At 42.5% G+C, this 19,720-nt stretch overlaps 1 protein-coding gene and 1 pseudogene across 5 annotated transcripts in view; one reads left to right on the forward strand and one right to left on the reverse strand.

Moving 5' to 3' along the window:
- Nucleotides 1-2,274: 2,274 nt before the first annotated feature.
- LOC148803242 (granule-bound starch synthase 2, chloroplastic/amyloplastic pseudogene) lies at nucleotides 2,275-11,421 on the reverse strand (annotated as a pseudogene). Its single transcript, XR_016081402.1, has one exon. The product of XR_016081402.1 is annotated as a granule-bound starch synthase 2, chloroplastic/amyloplastic pseudogene (transcript).
- A 3,035-nt stretch (nucleotides 11,422-14,456) lies between these two features.
- LOC104587523 (disease resistance protein RPV1) overlaps nucleotides 14,457-19,720 on the forward strand; it is a 55,444-nt gene continuing 50,180 nt past the window's right edge. Inside the window, exon 1 of one of the 4 annotated variants that reach the window (XM_088896703.1) lies at nucleotides 14,457-15,160. In XM_088896703.1, coding sequence (XP_088752829.1) covers nucleotides 14,622-15,160 — 539 coding nt within the window. In that variant the 5' untranslated portion in view covers nucleotides 14,457-14,621. The remainder of the gene's footprint in view (nucleotides 15,161-19,720) is intronic. The other 3 variants (XM_010245171.3, XM_088896704.1, XM_010245168.3) reach the window with 3 other exon arrangements.

Raw genomic sequence — 19,720 nt, forward strand, 5'->3', positions numbered from 1 at the left:
TGGGAAAATTAGGGCTGACTTTCATCCTTGATTAAACCCTGGATCCGGTCCAAATAGTTTGAACCAATCTTGGTTTGAATGGGTCTAGGGTTTGATCTTTAATTAAATCCTTAATTCAAAAAAATAATCTGAAATTAAATACTGATAAAAGAAAATCAAGAATCAGTCAATCAGGGCTGTTCGCACAATCCATCATGCAAAACGGAGGTTAGATCACAGTTTGTAGTTTCATAAACTGCAAATCGCAGATTGTAGTTCTTCCATCTGCGAAATCTCCTTCTCCGCGAAATCTCCTTTTCGGTGCCGCCATTTTCGATCCAAAAAAATAAATAGAAATCGTATTATTATTAATAATTACATCAGACCGAATACCTATACGTTTAGTCTAAAAATAAAAAAAAAATTATTTACAGACCAAATGTAACAAAATAATTCAAGAACTGCAAAATCGCAGGTTCCCTGTGCAAACCAAGAATTCGATCTTCTCATGTACGAACAACCCATAAATCAAGAAAATCATAAAGAACAGTTCTAAATAATAATCAGATTTATGTAAAATTAATTTCAGATTATTCGCCCATTAATTTTGGGAATAAATTTCCCAAAACCCATATCTGCGCAAATCGGGTAGAACACCTTCTGCCCATTTGCGCAGGTTCAGATCTGAAACAAATTGGTTCAAGATTTGAACCATGGCTCTGATACCACTAAAGGGATGAAAGATCCATCGTATGGACACCCAAAGATTGCGGAATAAGGGGGCAAATTTCAAAAATTTTTCTCTCCCTTCAACTGGGAATCGCATTCCCTATTTAGAAAAACATATTTTTCAAGGATCATTCTTGAACCATAAACTGAACCAGATCTGAACCAAAAGGAGTAGGGGAAGATTATACCTAATACGGAGAAATAATATCCCCCAACGAAGGTGTTCACGCCCAAGGAAGGATCCAAAGATTGCTCCCACTGAAGATGGCGCAATGCAGGATGGAGTAGAATCAGCGGTGTTCTTCTCCAAGAACTCTGTCCTTCGCAAGAAATAGCAGAATGGCACGTGAGCACAGCTTCCTATCAATTCTTCCTTCAAGAACTGATGTCAAGATGAAATCTTGACTTCTCCCACAAGTGGAGATCGAACTAGCAAAACAGGGAGGTGACAAGAAAGAATTCTGCAGGGATGCTTAATTCTTCCTTCTTGATTTCAGCACTAAAGAGGATCTGAATGTCTTCTTCTTCTAAAGGCTGCCACCCCCTTCTCTCCAGGTGATAAGGATAAACCCTTATCTTATCTGCAGATTAGATTAGCTTTCTCCTAATCTCATTAGGAGGTTTCTAGATCTAAATCACATTCAGATCTAGACTCTCTGAGTTGACCCTATACTATCTGCTAATCCATCTCAGAATTCGCCCCATTTTTATCTAAATAAATAGCCCAGTTCGAAGTGGGCTTCAGGCCCATTAAGCTTATACTCACTAAACCTTCCTAACTGCTGCCCAGTTGGGCTTCCTTGTATGGCGTGGGACCCAAGCATTGATCTACACATCAGCCACATGGGTTCGGCCTAGCGTTTGTTACAAGGCCTGGCCGAATACACTGTTATGGACAGTGCACCCCTGAAACCCATCAAATGGGCTCTATGGGCCCAACACTTACCCTAAGTGGTCCCTAGGCCAAGCCACCTTGTAGGGACTGTGGGCAGATGCAAGATTAGCCCATCAGGTATTATCCTCAATGGTCTTACACTTAACCTCTCAGCCCATAATGATCATACACTGCCCGACAAGAGAGGACCCCTCCCTTGGCTGCAAGGAATGTCCAAGAGACCACCCGAACTCTCCGAATGGGTGATTTGTCCAAGAGATGACCCAAACTCTCCTCACTCTTTTCTTACTGGAAAACTGAATCCTTTACTTCAACTCGTAGCTCCTTAAATAGGAGATTATAGAAGGAAATTCCTTATTGGATTCGGCTAGGCTAGGGTAATCCAACTCAAACTCAAACTCCTAATGGTAACACAACTCTTACTTAAGAAGATAAGTGATGAACCTACAATTTATCTATAATTTTTGAGGACTTTAGCATGGATTTTTATGCTGGTTTTATTAATTTTTGCCTTAATTTAGCTTAATGCTAAGAATAAGTTTCAGGGGTAATTAATCCAAGAAAATGAAGGAAAAAGGCAAGAAAATAATGTTCAAAAAACCAAATTCAGCCCAGCCCAATTGTGGAAGCAAGAGAGAGCACTTCGGCCCAAGAAGAGCAAGTGGATTCCTTGAGAAAACCCAAGAAAATAAAGCCTAGCTAAGAGTAGAACTCGGCCCAACAAGGAAGGCCCATTCTTAGCCCAAAAGAGCAGCTCAATGTATAGCTATCATGTGCTAAGAGAGAGCCTAAGTGCAGCCCAAATAGCAGCCCTTAGGAGGCTTTCAAGAGAGCTCTAGAAAGTTCAAGAAAGGGGTGTAATACACCCCATTCTAGAGGCTTCAAGAAGGGGCAAGAGCCCCCTTGAAAAACTATATAAGGAGGCCTCTAGGAGGGGGGAGAGGTGTTCAATTGCTTGAGAGGAAGGCTCTCCCACTCTTAGAGGTTCGGCCACCTTGAGAGAAGAGAAGAGAAGAAGGCTAAGCGCAAGGAAGAAGAAGAAGAAGGGCTTAAGGAAGTTCAAGACAAGCAAGCTAGAAGAGAAGGTGAGTTCGAAATTGGGGGTTTGTGATTCAAAGATCCTTTGTAATAACTCAATTGTAGTTATTCTCCTTTAATTTGAATTCTATTTCTTTGTTATATTTTCTTTCTTCTTTCTCCTTCTTCCATTCTTCCTTGATGTATTTCAGCTTGTAAAATTTCAGTTCAACAATCTAATTCTTTTTTATTCATTCGAATGGTTATGAATTGTACTTGAAGTTTCTTGAATAAGGGTGTTTTTGTAGATTAATTCGTCCAATTAACCTTCAAAACTCAGATCTGAATTCTCAGATCTGAGATTGCAAGATCTGAATTGCTTGAAAGAGATTTTCAGATCTGCAATTTTCAGATTGGCTGAATGGATATCTAAAGCTTGGAATTCCTAGAGTGCTTGAGAGAGACTCTAGGAATTCAGATATACTATTCAAGAACTGAATTAGATGCAATATTAGAGATAAGTTGCATAATTCAGTTGGTGATCAATTCAGTTTTGAATTGATGCCTTAGATGTGTTTGAAGAAATGCATGCATTAGGATTAGATCCTTGATAGAGATATGGGGATCATCACTCATGCATAGATTGAACATGCACTCGAAAGAGGTTGTTCATGAGCTTGAGATCTGACCAAACCAAGGCTCAATCATGATTTATTCGAATGATCCAAATTGATAGATTGCTGAATTCTGAGTTAGACTTTTACTGCTTACTCTTCTAACCTGATTTGAAGGCAATTGGGCCAATGATTTAGATAGATTTTAATTTAGGATTTTTAGTTTTCATTAAAGTTTTGATTTATTTGTTATTCAGATAAGAAGTACTCAATTTAGTATTGATACTTGTTTCCTAAATCTTCGTGGGAATGATACTTCACTCACTACTTTATTACTTGAACGGCTAGTGCCCTTGCTAGTGTCACAATGAGCCACACATCAAGTTTTTGGCGCCGTTGCCGGGGATTTAGGCAAACAATATTAGGAAACATTGGGCATTCTTAATCTGATCTCATTCAGCTTGGATTGCAATTGCTGTACTACTGTAGTTGTGCTTTAGTAGATTACTTTCTCTTCCTTGTTTCAGTTTAATTTTAATAAAGGGATACCTGTTTTCCTTTCTATCTGGAAGTTATTGTCTTCTAAAAGAAAAATAAATAAATAAAAAAAAAATTAAAAAAGCTGAATGTTGCAGATCTGAGTTGCATTCGGCACTCAAATCTGCTATAGCAGAACTGCAGCACTCAGCTGAGAAAATCTGTTTATGTTCCAGCCCTTTATCTTCTTTTTCTTTCATCACAAAAAAAAGAAAAAAAATATATATAGAAATTGATAAAAAAAAGAGAGAGAGAGAACCATATAACCAAAAGAATGGAAACCAAGGATTCGGATCAGAACTCAGACCTGAGTTCAGATCTGAGTTTTGTTGTAGCAGATCTGCAACAGTTCAGATCTGAGTTCCCTTGAACTCAGACCTGAACTGATGTAACTTTCAAGGGTAATTGGGGGTTATCATCACCCCAATACACCCTAGAACAAATCTGCTATTCCCCAAGAACAAGTGGATAGCCATGGTTGAAGAAATTCGGATCTGCAATCACCTAGATCTGAACTGGGGTTGTGAACAGAGCAGGATACAGGGCAGACTTTGCTGTGTTAGATAACTTGTACTCTGATCTATCTGAGCTGATTTGGTTGAAGAAAAGTATATTTAATCTGAGAATTTTTTATGCCTCAAGAGATTTCATGCAAAGTGGCACTTCCACACCATTTTTCTATTAGAGTTCAGACCTATAGCAGGGCTACTATAGCAGACCTGCTACAGCAAGACTGAATCAAGGCAGGTTTTGAACAGGTTTGTATTACAATTAACATTACTAAATTGGCATTGTGAATTGTCCTGGGCTGATCTTTGAAATTTTTTTCAAGTTAGATAGCTCTGATTTCAGTTGTGCATGAATAGAAAGTCTAGCAGATCTGAATGGGTGTGTGTAGCCGTGTGTACTACATTTCAATAAGTGTACTCCATCAAGGGCTACATTGATGGAGCCATGTTTCTTCTCTTGATACTTGATTGTTCCATCCTTAGTTTCAGTTTTAATGTAGCTTATGCAAATCAAATTTCTCTTCTTCTTTTGGTTCTAAAAAAAAAAAAACAAAAAAATTAAATCTCAAAATGAGGAGTTCAGATCTGAATTGCATTCATCAATTAGACCTGCACTCATCCAAAAAGATTTTGGTTGCATTGCTGTATTTTGTTTTAATTTTCTTCCTTTAAAAAAAAGAAAAGAAAAATAGAAAAAGAAAAGAAAAAGAAAACAATGAAAGAATAGCATGTGAGCTTTCAGATCTGAAACTCAGATTTGAAGTTCAGATCTGAGTTCAGCCGGTCGCAGGACTGCATTCTGCTAGGTTCAGATTTGAGTTCATCTGAACTCAGACCTGAACCCACTCAATTCTGATGTGAATTCAGGTAGTAACAGCACCCAATTCACAATTTGATGCATCAGACTTGCCTCATTGATGAAAATATAAGCCATGAATGGTAAAATAAGATCTGAAGTGCATGAGAATCTGAGGTAGTATGAGTACATGATCTGAAATTTCTTTGAACTTGATGTTTTGTTATCTTTTTAAATCTCTTGCACCCGATCTGAATTGACTAGATTAGGATTGATGTTTGTAAGGCCTGAAAGGTCCAAAAAGAGCTTCATATTTTAGATTGTAATATACTGGCATTCAGGGCTGCTTACAGTATAAAGTTAGCAGACCTGATTTCAGGTTTCTGCAACTACTTAATTTGAGCCATCATGATTTCAGGTTTCTGCTTTAAACCTCTTGCACATAGTCTTGGATGTCCATTAGTAAAATCAAAGTTTTAGATGGCCAGCTCTGATTGCTTTGAGATCTGATCTAAAATTGGACTCAGTTCTGTTCTGCAACACTGCTAAATTGCAGCAGTAACAATGCCAAACAGTGCAGACCTGATTTCAGGTTTCAGTAAATTTGTGGACTGAACAGCTTAATATATTTGAGCTAGACAGATTTAGGCTGATATGGACTGATAGGGGCTGATATGAGATCTGAAACAAAACATGGGCTGAACTAACTGTGGGCTAAATTTACAGGTTGTATGCATTGCAGACCTGATTTCAGGTCACAGAAGTCTTCAAGATTATGAAGCCATACACTTGCATAGCCTACAAACCTGAATCCAAACCTGGCTCAGGTCTGGTTGTAGCCCAATTTAAGTCCTCTGAAGGCACATTGACAATTCAGCTCTGAATAGCAGCCCACAGTATAGCAGATGTAAATGGTGATGTGCAATAGTTCCAATAAGTATATTCAATTCAGACTCCAATTTTTATGGTTTGTTAATCGCATATTTGAACTCAGATAAATTGTATCTGAATTCAGATGCTATAATTAAGGAATGTAAATAAGATTGTTGGTTTGGATTCCCTTTTTAATAATCAAAATCATTTATGATCTAAAATCAGTGGTTATTTGAATGCTAATAACCATTGATTTCAGTATAAATGAGTAGTATTATAATTTCAGTTCTGAACTCAGATCCAAAGGTGGTTCTCAGTAGGTAAGTTTGCAGATCTAATTTCAAGTCTCTGCAATTTATTGAGGCATACAAGACATATAAGTTGGGACTTGAAATAAGAAGTCTTAAATTCTTGAGTTCGGACTTATTTCAGACCTAATTGCATCATAATTCAGACTTATTGATGTTAGGTTTTTTTTGTAAGACTGTTCTCAAAAGCTAAGACTTCAAGTCTAATTCTATTAAGAGCCTGAAGAGCAGCCTAAAGATACTAAATTCAGCAATTGATTTTAGATCTGATTACAGTAGATGTTAGATATGTTTACTTCTATTTAGTCTAGAATAGTGTGTAATAATATCTATTGCTAATTTAGCTAGCATTTTTTTTCATTAATGATCTACTTCACACTTGAATGCTGATTTTCAGTAATGGAGCTCTGTTATTCTTGTTTATATAAAAAAAGAGAGAGAGAGAGAGAGAGAGAGAGAGAGAGAGAGAGAAAGAGTGAAGCAAATGACTTTGGTTTGTCTTATTAATTACTTGGCTTTGTAAATTTTTCTTGTATAGCTGGTACATTAGGATTACTTACATTCTTTTGAATTGTGAATAGTAGTCTTTTTTTATTATTTGGTTTAAATTATTTTTAGTTAGAACAAAGCTTCTGATCTCTGTTGCAAGTAAATTCTAGCAGAAGAGGCTCCCACCAAAAGAACTCTTGCATATCTGGAAATTAATCTTCAGGAAATCCTCTTTACCCTTCTCTTTACTTGGTATTTCTCTTCTTGGTTTTATTGTGATCCCCTAACACTAGGAACATTGAGGACAATGTTCATCTTAAGTGTAGGGGAGTGAGCCCGAGGCTAGGGTATGGGGGCTGAAACCATGCACCTCATTCACCCCAACACACATATGCAGGCAATGACATAACCAAAAAAAGACTGGAACTCCTCAAGTTCATTACTATTTATTTGATGATTTTTAAGAAGGAATTCAATAAGTTGAGGGAGACTGATGTACTTGTTAAGTTTTTATTCTTGTGAATAACCCAGTTTGATATATGCATGAGTAAAGGGGAGCTGAATATGCCTTTTAGCATGACTAACCCTAACTACCTTCATGGGTATGGAAGCCCTTGATTTCATTGTTAATGGTCAAGAAAGCTAGTGCACATCTGAAGTGCTGATTCTTGAGGTTCAATAATTGCAAAGGACAAAAGCCCAAATTGACTCCGCTATTTTGAGCTGAATAGTAAAACTAGCAGCTCAGAACATGAGTCCTATTTACCTACCTCAAGCAAGTGACCAGTGTGAGATGGAGCATAAGATGCACTCACAGCAAAAAAAAAAATGAAGAGAAAAAGAGAGAGAAAAGTGTGTGAGATGGAGCATAAAATGCACTCACACCGAAAAAAAATAGAAGAAAAGGGTGAGATAGAGCATAAGATGCACTCACCCCTAGAATTAAGAAATTGTGGTGATAGCTGAGGTTCAAACGAGCACTCTAAAGTTGAACTCTCATTAAGATTTAGTTACAGATGTGAAACTTAGTGAAATTTGATTATTAACCTTGACAATTAAGGAGCTGATTTATATATGAATTAGGAATGAAGGCTCTATGATGAAATTCATATTCTCCTTTCCTTGGATCTTAAACATATCTTAAATGGTAATTTACAAGAATAAGAGTTGAGCACTTACAAAAGTTCCCCGACTACTCAATGCATTTCTATCTTAAAAAGTTCACCAGGTAAATGATGAGAACAGAAGGGGGGAATGTTTAGTTTATGGCTCATGTCTTTGTTTGAGGACAAGCAAAAGCTTAAGTGTGGGGGTATTTAATGAACCTACAATTTATCTATAATTTTTGAGGACTTTAGCATGGATTTTTATGCCGGTTTTATTAATTTTTGCCTTAATTTAGCTTAATGCTAAGAATAAGTTTCAGGGGTAATTAATCCAAGAAAATGAAGGAAAAAGGCAAGAAAAGAATGTTCAAAAAGACCAAATTCAGCCCAGCCCGGTTGTGGAAGCAAGAGAGAGCACTTCGGCCCAAGAAGAGTAAGTGGATTCCTTGAGAAAACCCAAGAAAAGAAAGCCTAGCTAAGAGTAGAATTCGGCCCAGCAAGGAAGGTCCATTCTTAGCCCAAAAGAGCAGCTCAATGTATAGCTATCATGTGCTAAGAGAGAGCCTAAGTGCAGACCAAATAGCAGCCCTTAGGAGGCTTTCAAGAGAGCTCTAGAAAGTTCAAGAAAGGGGTATAATACACCCCATTCTAGAGGCTTCAAGAAGGGGCAAGAGCCCCTTTGAAAAACTATATAAGGAGGCCTCTAGGAGGGGGGAGAGGTGTTCAATTGCTTGAGAGGAAGGCTCTCCCACTCTTAGAGGTTCGGCCACCTTGAGAGAAGAGAAGAGAAGAAGGCTAGGCACCAAGAAGAAGAAGAAGAAGGGCTGAAGGAAGTTCAAGACAAGCAAGCTAGAAGAGAAGGTGAGTTCAAAATTGGGGGTTTGTGATTCAAAGATCCTTTGTAATAACTCAATTGTAGTTTCATTCTCCTTTAATTTGAATTCTGTTTCTTTGTTATATTTTCTTTCTTCTTTCTCATTCTTCCATTCTTCCTTGATGTATTTCAGCTTGTAAAATTTCAGTTCAGCAATCTAATTCTTTTTTATTCATTCGAATGGTTATGAATTGTACTTGAAGTTTCTTGAATAAGGGTGTTTTTGTAGATTAATTCGGCCAATTAACCTTCAAAACTCAGATCTGAATTCTCAGATCTGAGATTGCAAGATCTGAATTACTTGAAAGAGATTTCAGATCTGTAATTTTCAGATTGGCTGAATGGATCTAAAGCTTGGAATTCCTAGAGTGCTTGAGAGAGACTCTAGGAATTCAGATATACTATTCAAGAACTGAATTGGATGCAAGATTAGAGATAACTTGCATAATTCCGTTGGTGATCAATTCAGTTTTGAATTGATGCCTTAGATGTGTTTGAAGAAATGCATGCATGAGGATTAGATCCTTGATAGAGATATGGGGATCATCACTCATGCATAGATTGAACATACACTCAAAAGAGGCTGTTCATGAGCTTGAGGTCTGACCAAACCAAGGCTCAATCATGATTTATTCGAATGATCCAAATTGATAGATTGCTGAATTATGAGATAGACTTTTACTGCTTACTCTTCTAACCTGATTTGAAGGCAATTGGGCCAATGATTTACATAGATTTTAATTTAGGATTTTTAGCTTTCATTATAGTTTTGATTTATTTGTTAATCAGAGAAGAAGTACTCAATTTAGTATTGATACTTGTTTCCTAAATCTTCGTGGGAACGATACTTCACTCACTACTTTATTACTTGAACGGCTAATGCCCCTGCTAGTGTCACAATGAACCACACATCACTAAGATAAGATAAGGATAAGGGATAAGGGATTGGGAAGCTGGCAGCGAGTTGCCAGGCCGAGCTGATGTGGTAAGATGAGTGTGGGCCCACCCTGATGAGCTGTCATGTGGGCCCCGCCCTACTGCTGCTGCCGGGCGGTGCGCGCGTCTCGTAGTGCTGCTGCTGTGAGGTGCATGCTACTGTCTAGTGCTGTTGCCGTGCGGTGCGTGCTGCTGCCTAGTGCTGCTGCCATGCGGTGTGTGCCGTGCGCTGCCAGGCGGTGCGTGTTGCATGCTGCCCGGCGGTGCGTGCTGCACGCTACCGGGCGGTGCGTGCTGCTGTGCGGTGCTACCTGGCGGTGCGTGCTACTATGCAGCCTACTGTGTGTGTTGCTGCCTATGACTGCGCCGTAGTGCGCTACCGGGCAGTGTGTCCATAACATCACACCCCTCCTGGACAACGAGCTTGTCCTCAAGCTTGAATTCCGAATACGTGGCTTGGAATTCTGCCAATGGATCAGATGGCTGCACACTATCTCTCAGTCCACCAACAGCGTGAACAACAGGGACTGTCCCGTAGCTCAGTGCATAAAGCTGGTTCAGTCCACATGGCTCTCAAATCTAGAAGGCGTGAGTAGGATGTCTGCACCAGTAGTTATTCGACGAGCTATTTTCATAGAGAAACCAACCCAACCCCTGACTTTGTCATGGTGTTGACTCTCAAAATGTTTGAGAAGCTGTTCTCGGTCAGGTCTCCCAGTGCCCAACATGACTAGTTGGACATCCTGGTCCACCATCCAAGGAATGGACTCAGCAACGAGGTCAACACCTTTCTGATGGTCAAGCCTGCCAATGAACCCAATCAGAGGAACATTCTCCTGAAGAGGAAGACCAAGCTCCCTTTGTAGAGCTGCTTTGCATTGAGGCTTGCCAGTCTGAAGAGTCTCCACAGAGTAATTGGTGTAGCCATCCGATGCCAGGTAAACATCTAACTGTGGGTTCCCTTCGTTTGCATCAATCCCATTCACGGTGCCCTTCAGCTTCGTTTGCATCACTCATTTATTATTTGATGCAGACCCCAGCCACCTTCTTTAGTTTTCAGCTCCCAGGCATAACCATGGCTTACAGTGACTACACGATCTGCTGCTTTCAGGCCAGCTGCAAGGACATTGAAGTGTTCCCCACCTCCTAGGTCATGTAGTTTGAAGTAGTTTTGTGGAAGATCCACATAACGAAAATCGCGTACTGGACCACGATCCCGGTGTGCTATGTTGTGGATCACAGGAACGCACCGGGTATACTTACAAAAGAGAACCTCAAGAGCAGCCTTACAGAAGCGAACCATGCATTTTAAAATATCCCCTCGGCCTCCCCCGTATATATTTTTCTCAATATTACGGAACATAGGGCTGTTTATGAACACAAAATCCATGCCATCAATATAAGCTTGAAAGAAAGTTACCTCCATATCCGGCCCATCCACCTTATATCTCTCGTGCACTCCTGTTTCTTGGGCTTCTGCATAGTTACCATCCCCGGCCAAAGGAGGAGACTTTACAGTTTCATCCTCCGTGTGCAGATTACGAAAGAATTGCTCGCAGCGGTACAACCCTCCCAGTGGGTCGCCGCTGCTGTTGTATGAGGAAAACTCCAAACAGCTATACTTGGGAATAACTACGGGTGTCGGGGCAGCGATCTGCTGTTTGCTGGATGCCTCTGCCCAGTCCGGACGGCGACTGTTTGTGTTGGCGATTTCCTCAGAACTTCTTTCTTTGTTGGAGAGGAATGCTTCCAGTAGGCGTCACAGCTCCCGGACATCTTCCTTAACTTCACGAACCTCCATGCTGGTTTCTGCTAGACTATGTTCCAGTTCATGGACCTTGGATGATAGCTGCTCCATATCGCCCATGACGTATGGCTCTGATACCAGAATGTTATGGGCCCGCGCGTAGGATCTTGTCACAGGTCGGTCAACGGGGAGAAAGCCATGCTTTCTCTTGCGCCTTCCCTTGCGTGCAGAACCTATTGCGGAAACCGAATGGGTGATTTGTCAAAGAGACCACCCGAACTCTCCGAATGGGTGATTTGTCCAAGAAACCACCCAAACTCTCATCACTCTTTTATTGACTGGAAAACTAAATCCTTTACTTCAACTCGTAGCTCCTTAAATAGGAGATTAGAAAAGGAAATTCCTTGTTGGATTTGGCTAGGCTAGGGTAATCCAACTCAAACTCAAACTCCTAATTACCTACTCCTAATGGTAACATAACTCTTACTTAAGAAGATAAGATAAGATAAGGATAAGGGATAAGGGATGGTGAAGCTGGCGGCGAGTTGGCGGGCCAAGCTGATGTGGTGAGATGAGTGTGGGCCCACCCTGATGAGCTGTCATGTGGGCTCCGCCCTACTGCTGCAGCCGGGTGGTGCGCGTGTCTCACAGTGCTGCTGCCGTGAGGTGCGTGCTGCTACCGTGCGGTGCGTGCTACTGCCTAGTGCTGCTGCCGTGCGGTGCGTGCTGCTATATAGTGCTGCTGCCGTGCGGTGAATGCTACTGCCTAGTGCTGCTGCCGTGCGGTGCGTGCTGCTATCGTGCGGTGCGTGCTGCTATCTAGTGCTGCTGCCGTGCGGTGTGTGCTCCTGCCTAGTGCTGCTGTCGTGCGGTGCGTGCCACGTGCTGCCGGGCGGTGCGTGCTGTGTGCTGCATGCTACCGGGCGGTGCGTGTTGCTGCCTATGACTGCGCTGCAGTGCACTGCCGAGCGGTGTGTCCATAACAGCACCTCGATCCAGAACATAGAGTCCAGTCTAGCTGAGATGGCCATGTCAACACCCAGCTCGGAGTCCAGCCCATCCGAAGTGGATGCCTTGGCACTAGAGCATAAGGCTTCTGGAAAGAAGGCTTCTACCTCCCACTGCGCTCTTCCTGCTCGGGGGCTAGATCATTTGGGTCTTTCTACCATGATGGTGGAGAGGGTCAATGCACTAGCTGCCCACTTTAAAATCCCTAATGACCATGGTTATAGCATTCCTTTGGAAGGATTTCCTTGGGATCATGATTACGACGAGATTACGGTCTTCGAAAAGCAACTAGTCGTTAGGCTATGCTTCCCACTTCATTCCTTCATCATCGAGGTCATCAAGTTTTTTGACATCATTGTAGACCAGCTTCATCCTAACTTAGTTCGCAAAATTATCAGGACCACCTCCCTTTTTCATGACTACAACATGCCCTTATACTTAGACATCTTTAGTTTGATATATGACACCAAGATCTTGCATGATTATCTTAACAAGGTCCCATCCTGGAAGAGGAGATATTTCACCATTACCATCGCTTGGGGTGGCCTTTCCCGACACACTGGAGGATGGGTATTAGTGACCTTGAGAATAAGCTTGATAGGAAGTTGAAGAAAGAAATCCACTCCTTGGTGAAGCTTAGTCTATAGTTGGAGGATTTTTTTATCGAGGAGGAAATTGTCAAGCCTAGGCTGAGTCCTCCGGGTAGGTCACCACCTCGGTACATACACATACTTTCCTTTTTCATCACTTCAGCTAACTTTCTACTCGTTTGTCATAGGTATCATGACGGACGTTCCAATTATCAGACTATTCACTAACATAAAGAGGAGGAAGAAGAGGAAGACAGCTCATGATGTCCTTCAGGAGGTGGTGGCCAAGCTCACTGTTCTTGTTGCTCCAGTCAAGGAAGGGATCCTTGTTGTCGACCTAGTCGAAGAGGACTAGGGAGAAAAATCCATGCCTCACAAGCTCGAGGAGGCCAGGACACCCGAGCCTTGGCCTAGTCATCTCGAGGTCGGTACTTCCCCACCAAACTCCAAGGAGAGCCAAAGTGTCTTCAATGCCCGGGTGGCCGTTGCTAGGAGCAAGGAGGTCATCTTCCCTGAGGAAGTCCTGAAGCATGCTGAACTATTATGTCACTAGCTTGCCACGAAAGCCTTAGGTTATCTCATGGTGGTATGTTTCTCCCGACCCCCATGCTGCACTTATACTTGTATTCTGCTTTCCCTTCTAAACGTATCATTTTTTTCTCCCCGCAGATAAACTCTATGATTCATTCATTCCTCAAGCAGTCTGAGTTGCATTTTGCTAGCGTATATGTTGCTGAGGCTAAGGTAGCCGCCTCCGATGCCAAGGCGTTGGTTGTTGAGAGTAAGCTTGTGAAGGCAATCGGTTAGGTCAAGAAGCTCGATGACAACATGGCGGTGGAGAAAAGGCGCATAGATAAGCTGGAGAGTGTGGCCGAGGAGGCAAAGAAGCAGCATGAGGAGGCCTAGAAAGATTTTGCTTATCGCGAGGAGACTCTGATTCAAGGTATCAAGGATAACAAGGTCCTGGTAGTTTAGTTTTATAAGGATTCTCCGGAGTTCAATAAATTTTGCCATGACGTCACTACATTGGCCTTCCAAAAGGGCTTCAAGTTCTGCTTCTGGTTGGTCAGGCATGCTTTCCCTCAGCTCGACCTTGGAGTTGTCACCACTGTTGGGGTCACCACGGAGATGGTACTTCAATCTGAGGAGGACCCTGACTCCGAGGAGGAGAGTGAAGGCAGCGTCAATGAGAAAACCATTAAGAAGCCAAGCAGCCTGGGTGCCACCGGAGAGACAAATTGAAAAAAGGACAAAAAACTCCACTTGAAACTTCCCCAAAATAACTCGAGATGAGCTTACCACATCTTTTCAGGGCAGTGCCGACAGCCCGCACGAAATGACACACCAAACGGGGCCTAATTTTACGGGGCTCATTCGTAGATCGGTAGACACAGCCTTTCCTCCCGACAACGGTGTCCGTTTTGGTCAGTACGGACAAAAATCAGCTAATTATTAGAAAACTCGGGGGGGTGTAAATGTAATTTTATCCCATATTAGATTCCGACGAAGAGCGTCAATCATTGACCAACCCCCACAGCCTTTACTTTTTACACTTGATCTATCTCCGAGTCTCCGACAAACCCAGAGACCAGACAGCTGGAACTTTTGGTTTCCATGGCGATCGACAGCCCAGAAGCATTTCCACCGGTTTCCTCAACTCATCCTTGGAAGTACGACGTCTTCTTAAGTTTCAGAGGCGAAGAAACCCGGAGGAACTTCACCGATCACCTCTACACAGCCTTGTCTATTAGAGGGATTTACACGTTTCGAGACGACGAGGAGCTCCAGAGAGGACGAGAAATCTCTTCAGCATTATTAAAAGCAATCGAGGAATCAAGAATTTGTATCATCGTTTTCTCCGAGAGCTACGCTTCGTCCAGATGGTGCCTCGATGAACTTGTCAAAATCATGGAGTGCGAAGGTACAGATGTGGGAGATCCATCGGATCTCCAAGAGCTAAAATGGATAGTTCTCCCAATTTTCTATAAGGTTGATCCATCGGATGTCCGGAAACAAACCGGGAGCTTTGGAAAAGAATTTTCCCAACTTAAAAAGCGATTCAAATCAGAGGTAACGAAGGTACATATGTGGGAGAGAGCCCTCCGAGCAGCTGCAGATTTGTCAGGATGGAACCAAGAAAATGTTGCCAATGGGTAATCCCTCTCAGCTTCCTTTTATTTAATTGTAGCACATTATGTTTTCTTTCCGCTTCTTTTAGTAGATATATGAAAATTACCAGAAAAAAAAGAAAAAAAGAAAAAAGAGGAAAAATAATCATTTAAAAGGAGATGAGTGTAGGCTTCAAGAAGTTGACTTGTTTCAAGAACTATCCTCTTCACCGATTGTTGTGCAATTGATTTTCAGTATTCATGGAAAACTTGGATTTGACTCTGCCGAATCTCCGAGTCAAAAGACAATTTATGGGGTTCCATGGGCCTGGGGTCGGCTTTATGCAGTGTAAAATTGTAAATTCTTCAAGTCAGGTATCTGACTTTCATTTCTAGTGGTGGTCAATGGGCTAGCTGTGTTGGAGAAGGTGCAGATGAGAAATGTGGTAGAGAGTGTTGAGGTGAACAAGGAGATAAAACAAGTCATTGTGTGGGGCTTAGTGGAGGCAGTGGAGATGAGGGTTGCAAACTTGCAATGGTGGTATTTGAGTCAAATTCTGACTCCTGGACATGTGTCAACTTCCGGCTTCTGTATTTGAGTCCATGCAACACTAATTAAGATACAATGATTGATCCAACCTATCCATCTAGGTACAAACCCTAATTTAACCATAGCTTTCTCTAGAAAAGTCGATTTTACTTAGTTATAAGCTTTAATCATGTCCAACTTAATAGCTATAGTTCCCTTCCTATTCTTTGACTTTCTCATGTAGTGCAAGATTTCATGAGCTACTAAGAAGTTATTTAATACAAGCCTTCAAGGAAAAAAGCAATTTGGTTTAGCCCTGTCATTTTTCTTTGAACCCCTTTTAACCTATGTGTTAAAATATGACAATTATTTTATATTTAATATTTTTTTTGATAATTGAAGTAATATATATATATATATATATATATATATATATTTATAGGCTAATAAGTCTATACTCTTTCAGATTCATCACTTTGGGGATTAGAACAATTTAAGTTTGATTTGCCTCATTAAGCATAACAACCAATTTGAAGAAATGAGGAATATCATCCATAATATCCTTATCAACTTGGAAAAGATTTGGAAAACCATAAGGTCCTAGAGATTTCCTTAGAGCTATATTGGAAGACCGTATCTCTACTTTCATCTTCATTAATTTCTCTGTTATAGGTCCGCGCGTAGGATCTTGTCACGGGTCGGTCCATGGGGAGAAAGCCCTGCTTTCCCTTGCGCCTTCCCTACGTGCAGAACCTATTGTGGAAACCGAATGGGTGATTTGTCCAAGAGACCACCCGAACTCTCCTCACTCTTTTCTTGACTAGAAAACTGAATGCCTCTATTTCAATTCGTGGCTACTTAAATAGGATATTACAGAAGGAAATTCCTTGTTAGATTCGGCTAGGCTAGGGTAATCCAACTTAAACTCAAACTCCTAATTACCTACTCCTAATAGTAGCACAACTCTTACTTAAGAAGATAAGATAAGATAAGGATAAGGGATAGGGGATAAGGGATAAGGGATAAGGAATGGTGAAACTGGCGGCGAGTTGGTGAGCAGAGCTGATGTGGTAAGTGTTAGACAGTTTTGTATGCCCTTAGCTTCAATCAAAATGATGTACTTTATGAGTTTATTGTAATTGAATAAAAGTGCATATTTGATTCATGTTCCCTTGGTATGTTTCTGTGTAATACGCTTAAACTGGACACTTAATGAGACTCGTGTTAGTTTAGAATGTTCACAGCCAGTGGATCGGTCTGGGGAGACCTATCCTCACAAGGCTGACACTGTAGTGCCACCAAGTTGGTTGGGGTGGCGTGTCTCAGCTACCAGGGTGAGACCCTAGGCACATACAGTGTAGGATTAATTGAATCTATGAACTGGACCAGATTTCCAGTATTGCCCTGGACCTTGGAGATTGATGGGCAAAACTGGAAAGTTACACCCGTATACTCGATTATGATACTGCACTAGGTGTCGGATTGGGCTGTCTTTGATGTACCAATCAGTGAGATCCTTAGTGGGGGTCAAAACCTGGGTATGTTGGGACAGTCCGAGAATTCATCTGAGTGGGTGATCATATTGACAGGATCAGCTCCTTTGTCGGACAAACGTAATGATCGGGGCTGCACTCTCACTGATGGAAACCAAGACTACCGGCAGCCGATTTCAACCGTTGAGATTTGTTTTGCAAAGTATATTTTATATGAGATATAAAAGTATATATTATGGTTTCTAAAATGTTTGCAAAAGGTTTTAATTCCCGGGATCCATGGAAGCAGAGAGTACAACACTGTTCCTTGCAGCCGAGGGAGAGGTCCTCTCTTGTCGGGCAGTGTATGATCATTAAGGACTGAGAGGTTAAGTGTAAGACCATTGAGGATAATACCTGATGGGCTAATCTTGCATCTACCCACAGTCCCTGGGTGTTAAAAGGTGGCTTGGCCCAGGGACCATTTAAGGTAAGTGTTGGGCCCATAGAGCCCATTTGATGGGTTTCAGGGGGTGCACTGTCCTTAACAGTGTATTCGGCCAGGCCTTGCAACAAAGGCTGGGCCGAACCCATGTGGCTGATGTGTAGATCAATGCTTGGGTTCCACGCCATACAAGGAAGCCCAACTGGGCAGCAGTTAGGAAGGTTAAGTGAGTACATAAGCTTAATGGGCCTAAAGCCCATTTCAAACTGGGCTATTTATTTAGTTAATAATGGGGTAAATTCTGAGATGGATTAGCAAATAGGATAGGGTCTTGACCCTATCCACTCAGAGAGTCCAGATCTGAATGTGATTCAGATCTAGAAACCTCCTAATGAGATTAGGAGAAAGCTAATCTAATCTGCAGATAAGATAAGGGTTTATCATTATCACCTGAAGAGAAGGCTGATCCAAATATGATTTGGATAAGCAGCTCCTAATGAGATTAGGAGCTGATCCTTTTAGGTTAACAAAAGAAGAAGGGGGCGGCAGCCTTTAGGAGACACACATCAGATTTCCTTTAGTGCTGAAATCAAGAAGAGAGAATTCTGCACCTTGCGAATACTCTCTTGCCGCCTCCCTGTTCTTGTCACCCTGTTTGCCAGTTCGATCTCCAGTTGTGGGAGAAGTCAAGATTCGATCTTGACATCAGTTCTTTGAGAAAGAATTGATAGGAAACTGTGCTCACGTGCCATCCTGCTGATTCTTGCGAAGGACAGAGTTCTTGGAGAAGAACACTGCTGATTCTGCTCCATCCTGCACTGCGCCATCTTCAGTGGGAGCAGTCTTTGGATCATTCCTTGGGCGTGAACATCTCCATTGGGAGATACTACTTCTCCGTATCAGGTATAATTCTCTCCTATTCCTTTTGGTTCAGATCTGGTTCAGTTTAAGGTTCAAGAATGATCATTGAAAATATGATTTTCTAAATAGGGAATGTGATTCCCAGTTGAAGGGAGAGAAATTTTTTGAAATTCGCCCCTTATTCCGCAATCTTTGGGCGTCCATGGGATGGATCTCTCATCCCCTTCAGTAAAGATAAATGTGGACCCACCCTGATGAGCTATCGTGTGGGTCCCGCCCTACTGTTACTTCCCGGCGGTGCGCGCGTCTCGCAGTATTGCTGCCGTGAGGTGCGTGCTGCTGCCGTGCGATGCGTGCTGCTGTCTAGTGCTGCTGCCATGCGGTGCGTGCTGCTGCCTAGTGCTGCTGCTGGGCGGTGCGTGCTGCTGCCTTTGACTGCGCCACAGTGCGCTGCCGGGTGGTGCGCGCATCTCGCAGTGCTACTGCCATGCGGTGCGTGCTGTTGTCTAGTGCTGCTGCCGTGCGGTGCGTGCTACTGCCTAGTGCTGCTGCCGGGTGGTGGGTGTTGCGCACTGTCAGGCGGTGCGTGTTGCTGTGCGGCCTGCTGTACGTGTTGCTGCTTATGACTACGCCGCAGTGTGCTGCCGAGTGGTCTGTCCATAACATCACACCCCTCCTGGACTACGAGCTTACCCTCAAGCTCGAATTGGGTGCCGAAAACACCGTCAAAGGAATCCTGGATAGGTAGAATGGCTTTGCCCTCCTGGATCGGGTTCCCATGGAGGGGTTCATCCTCATCTTCTTCTTGTTTCACCAGGAGGCAGAAAAGTCTCTTGCACTTGTGCCCTGCTGAGTAGAGTTCATCGCAATTAAAACATTGCCCCCTCGCCCTGCGTTCTGCCATCTCAGCCCTGGACAAGTGCTTAATAGGGGGTGTGCCGATGTTGCTCTCCACACTGGATGCTGATCTGGAATTGGTTTTTGTCTCTAGCTTCCGTTCTGGGCTGGCTGCTAGATATGGAGCCATTCTGAGTGGTTCCCTGTTGGCTGCCAGTGAAGGCTTGGGCTAAATTCCGAGTGGTTCCCTGTTGTCCAAGCCGCTGCTGGGTATCCCATGCTGGACGGCCCTCCGCTAAACTGCAGTTTGCGCTCAAAGGCTTGGGCTAAATTCATTGCCGTGATCAGGTTAGGTGGGCTCTACATCTCTACATCAACTCTCAGGGGTTTGGCTAGACCAGCTGTGAACATATCCACCTGCTGGTCTAGGCGTAATGAAGAGGCCCTGACGAGAAGGGTCT

This window comes from Nelumbo nucifera, chromosome 1 (genome assembly GCF_055504915.1).
Source record: "Nelumbo nucifera cultivar China Antique chromosome 1, China Antique-T2T, whole genome shotgun sequence".
Taxonomy (NCBI): Eukaryota; Viridiplantae; Streptophyta; class Magnoliopsida; order Proteales; family Nelumbonaceae; genus Nelumbo; species Nelumbo nucifera.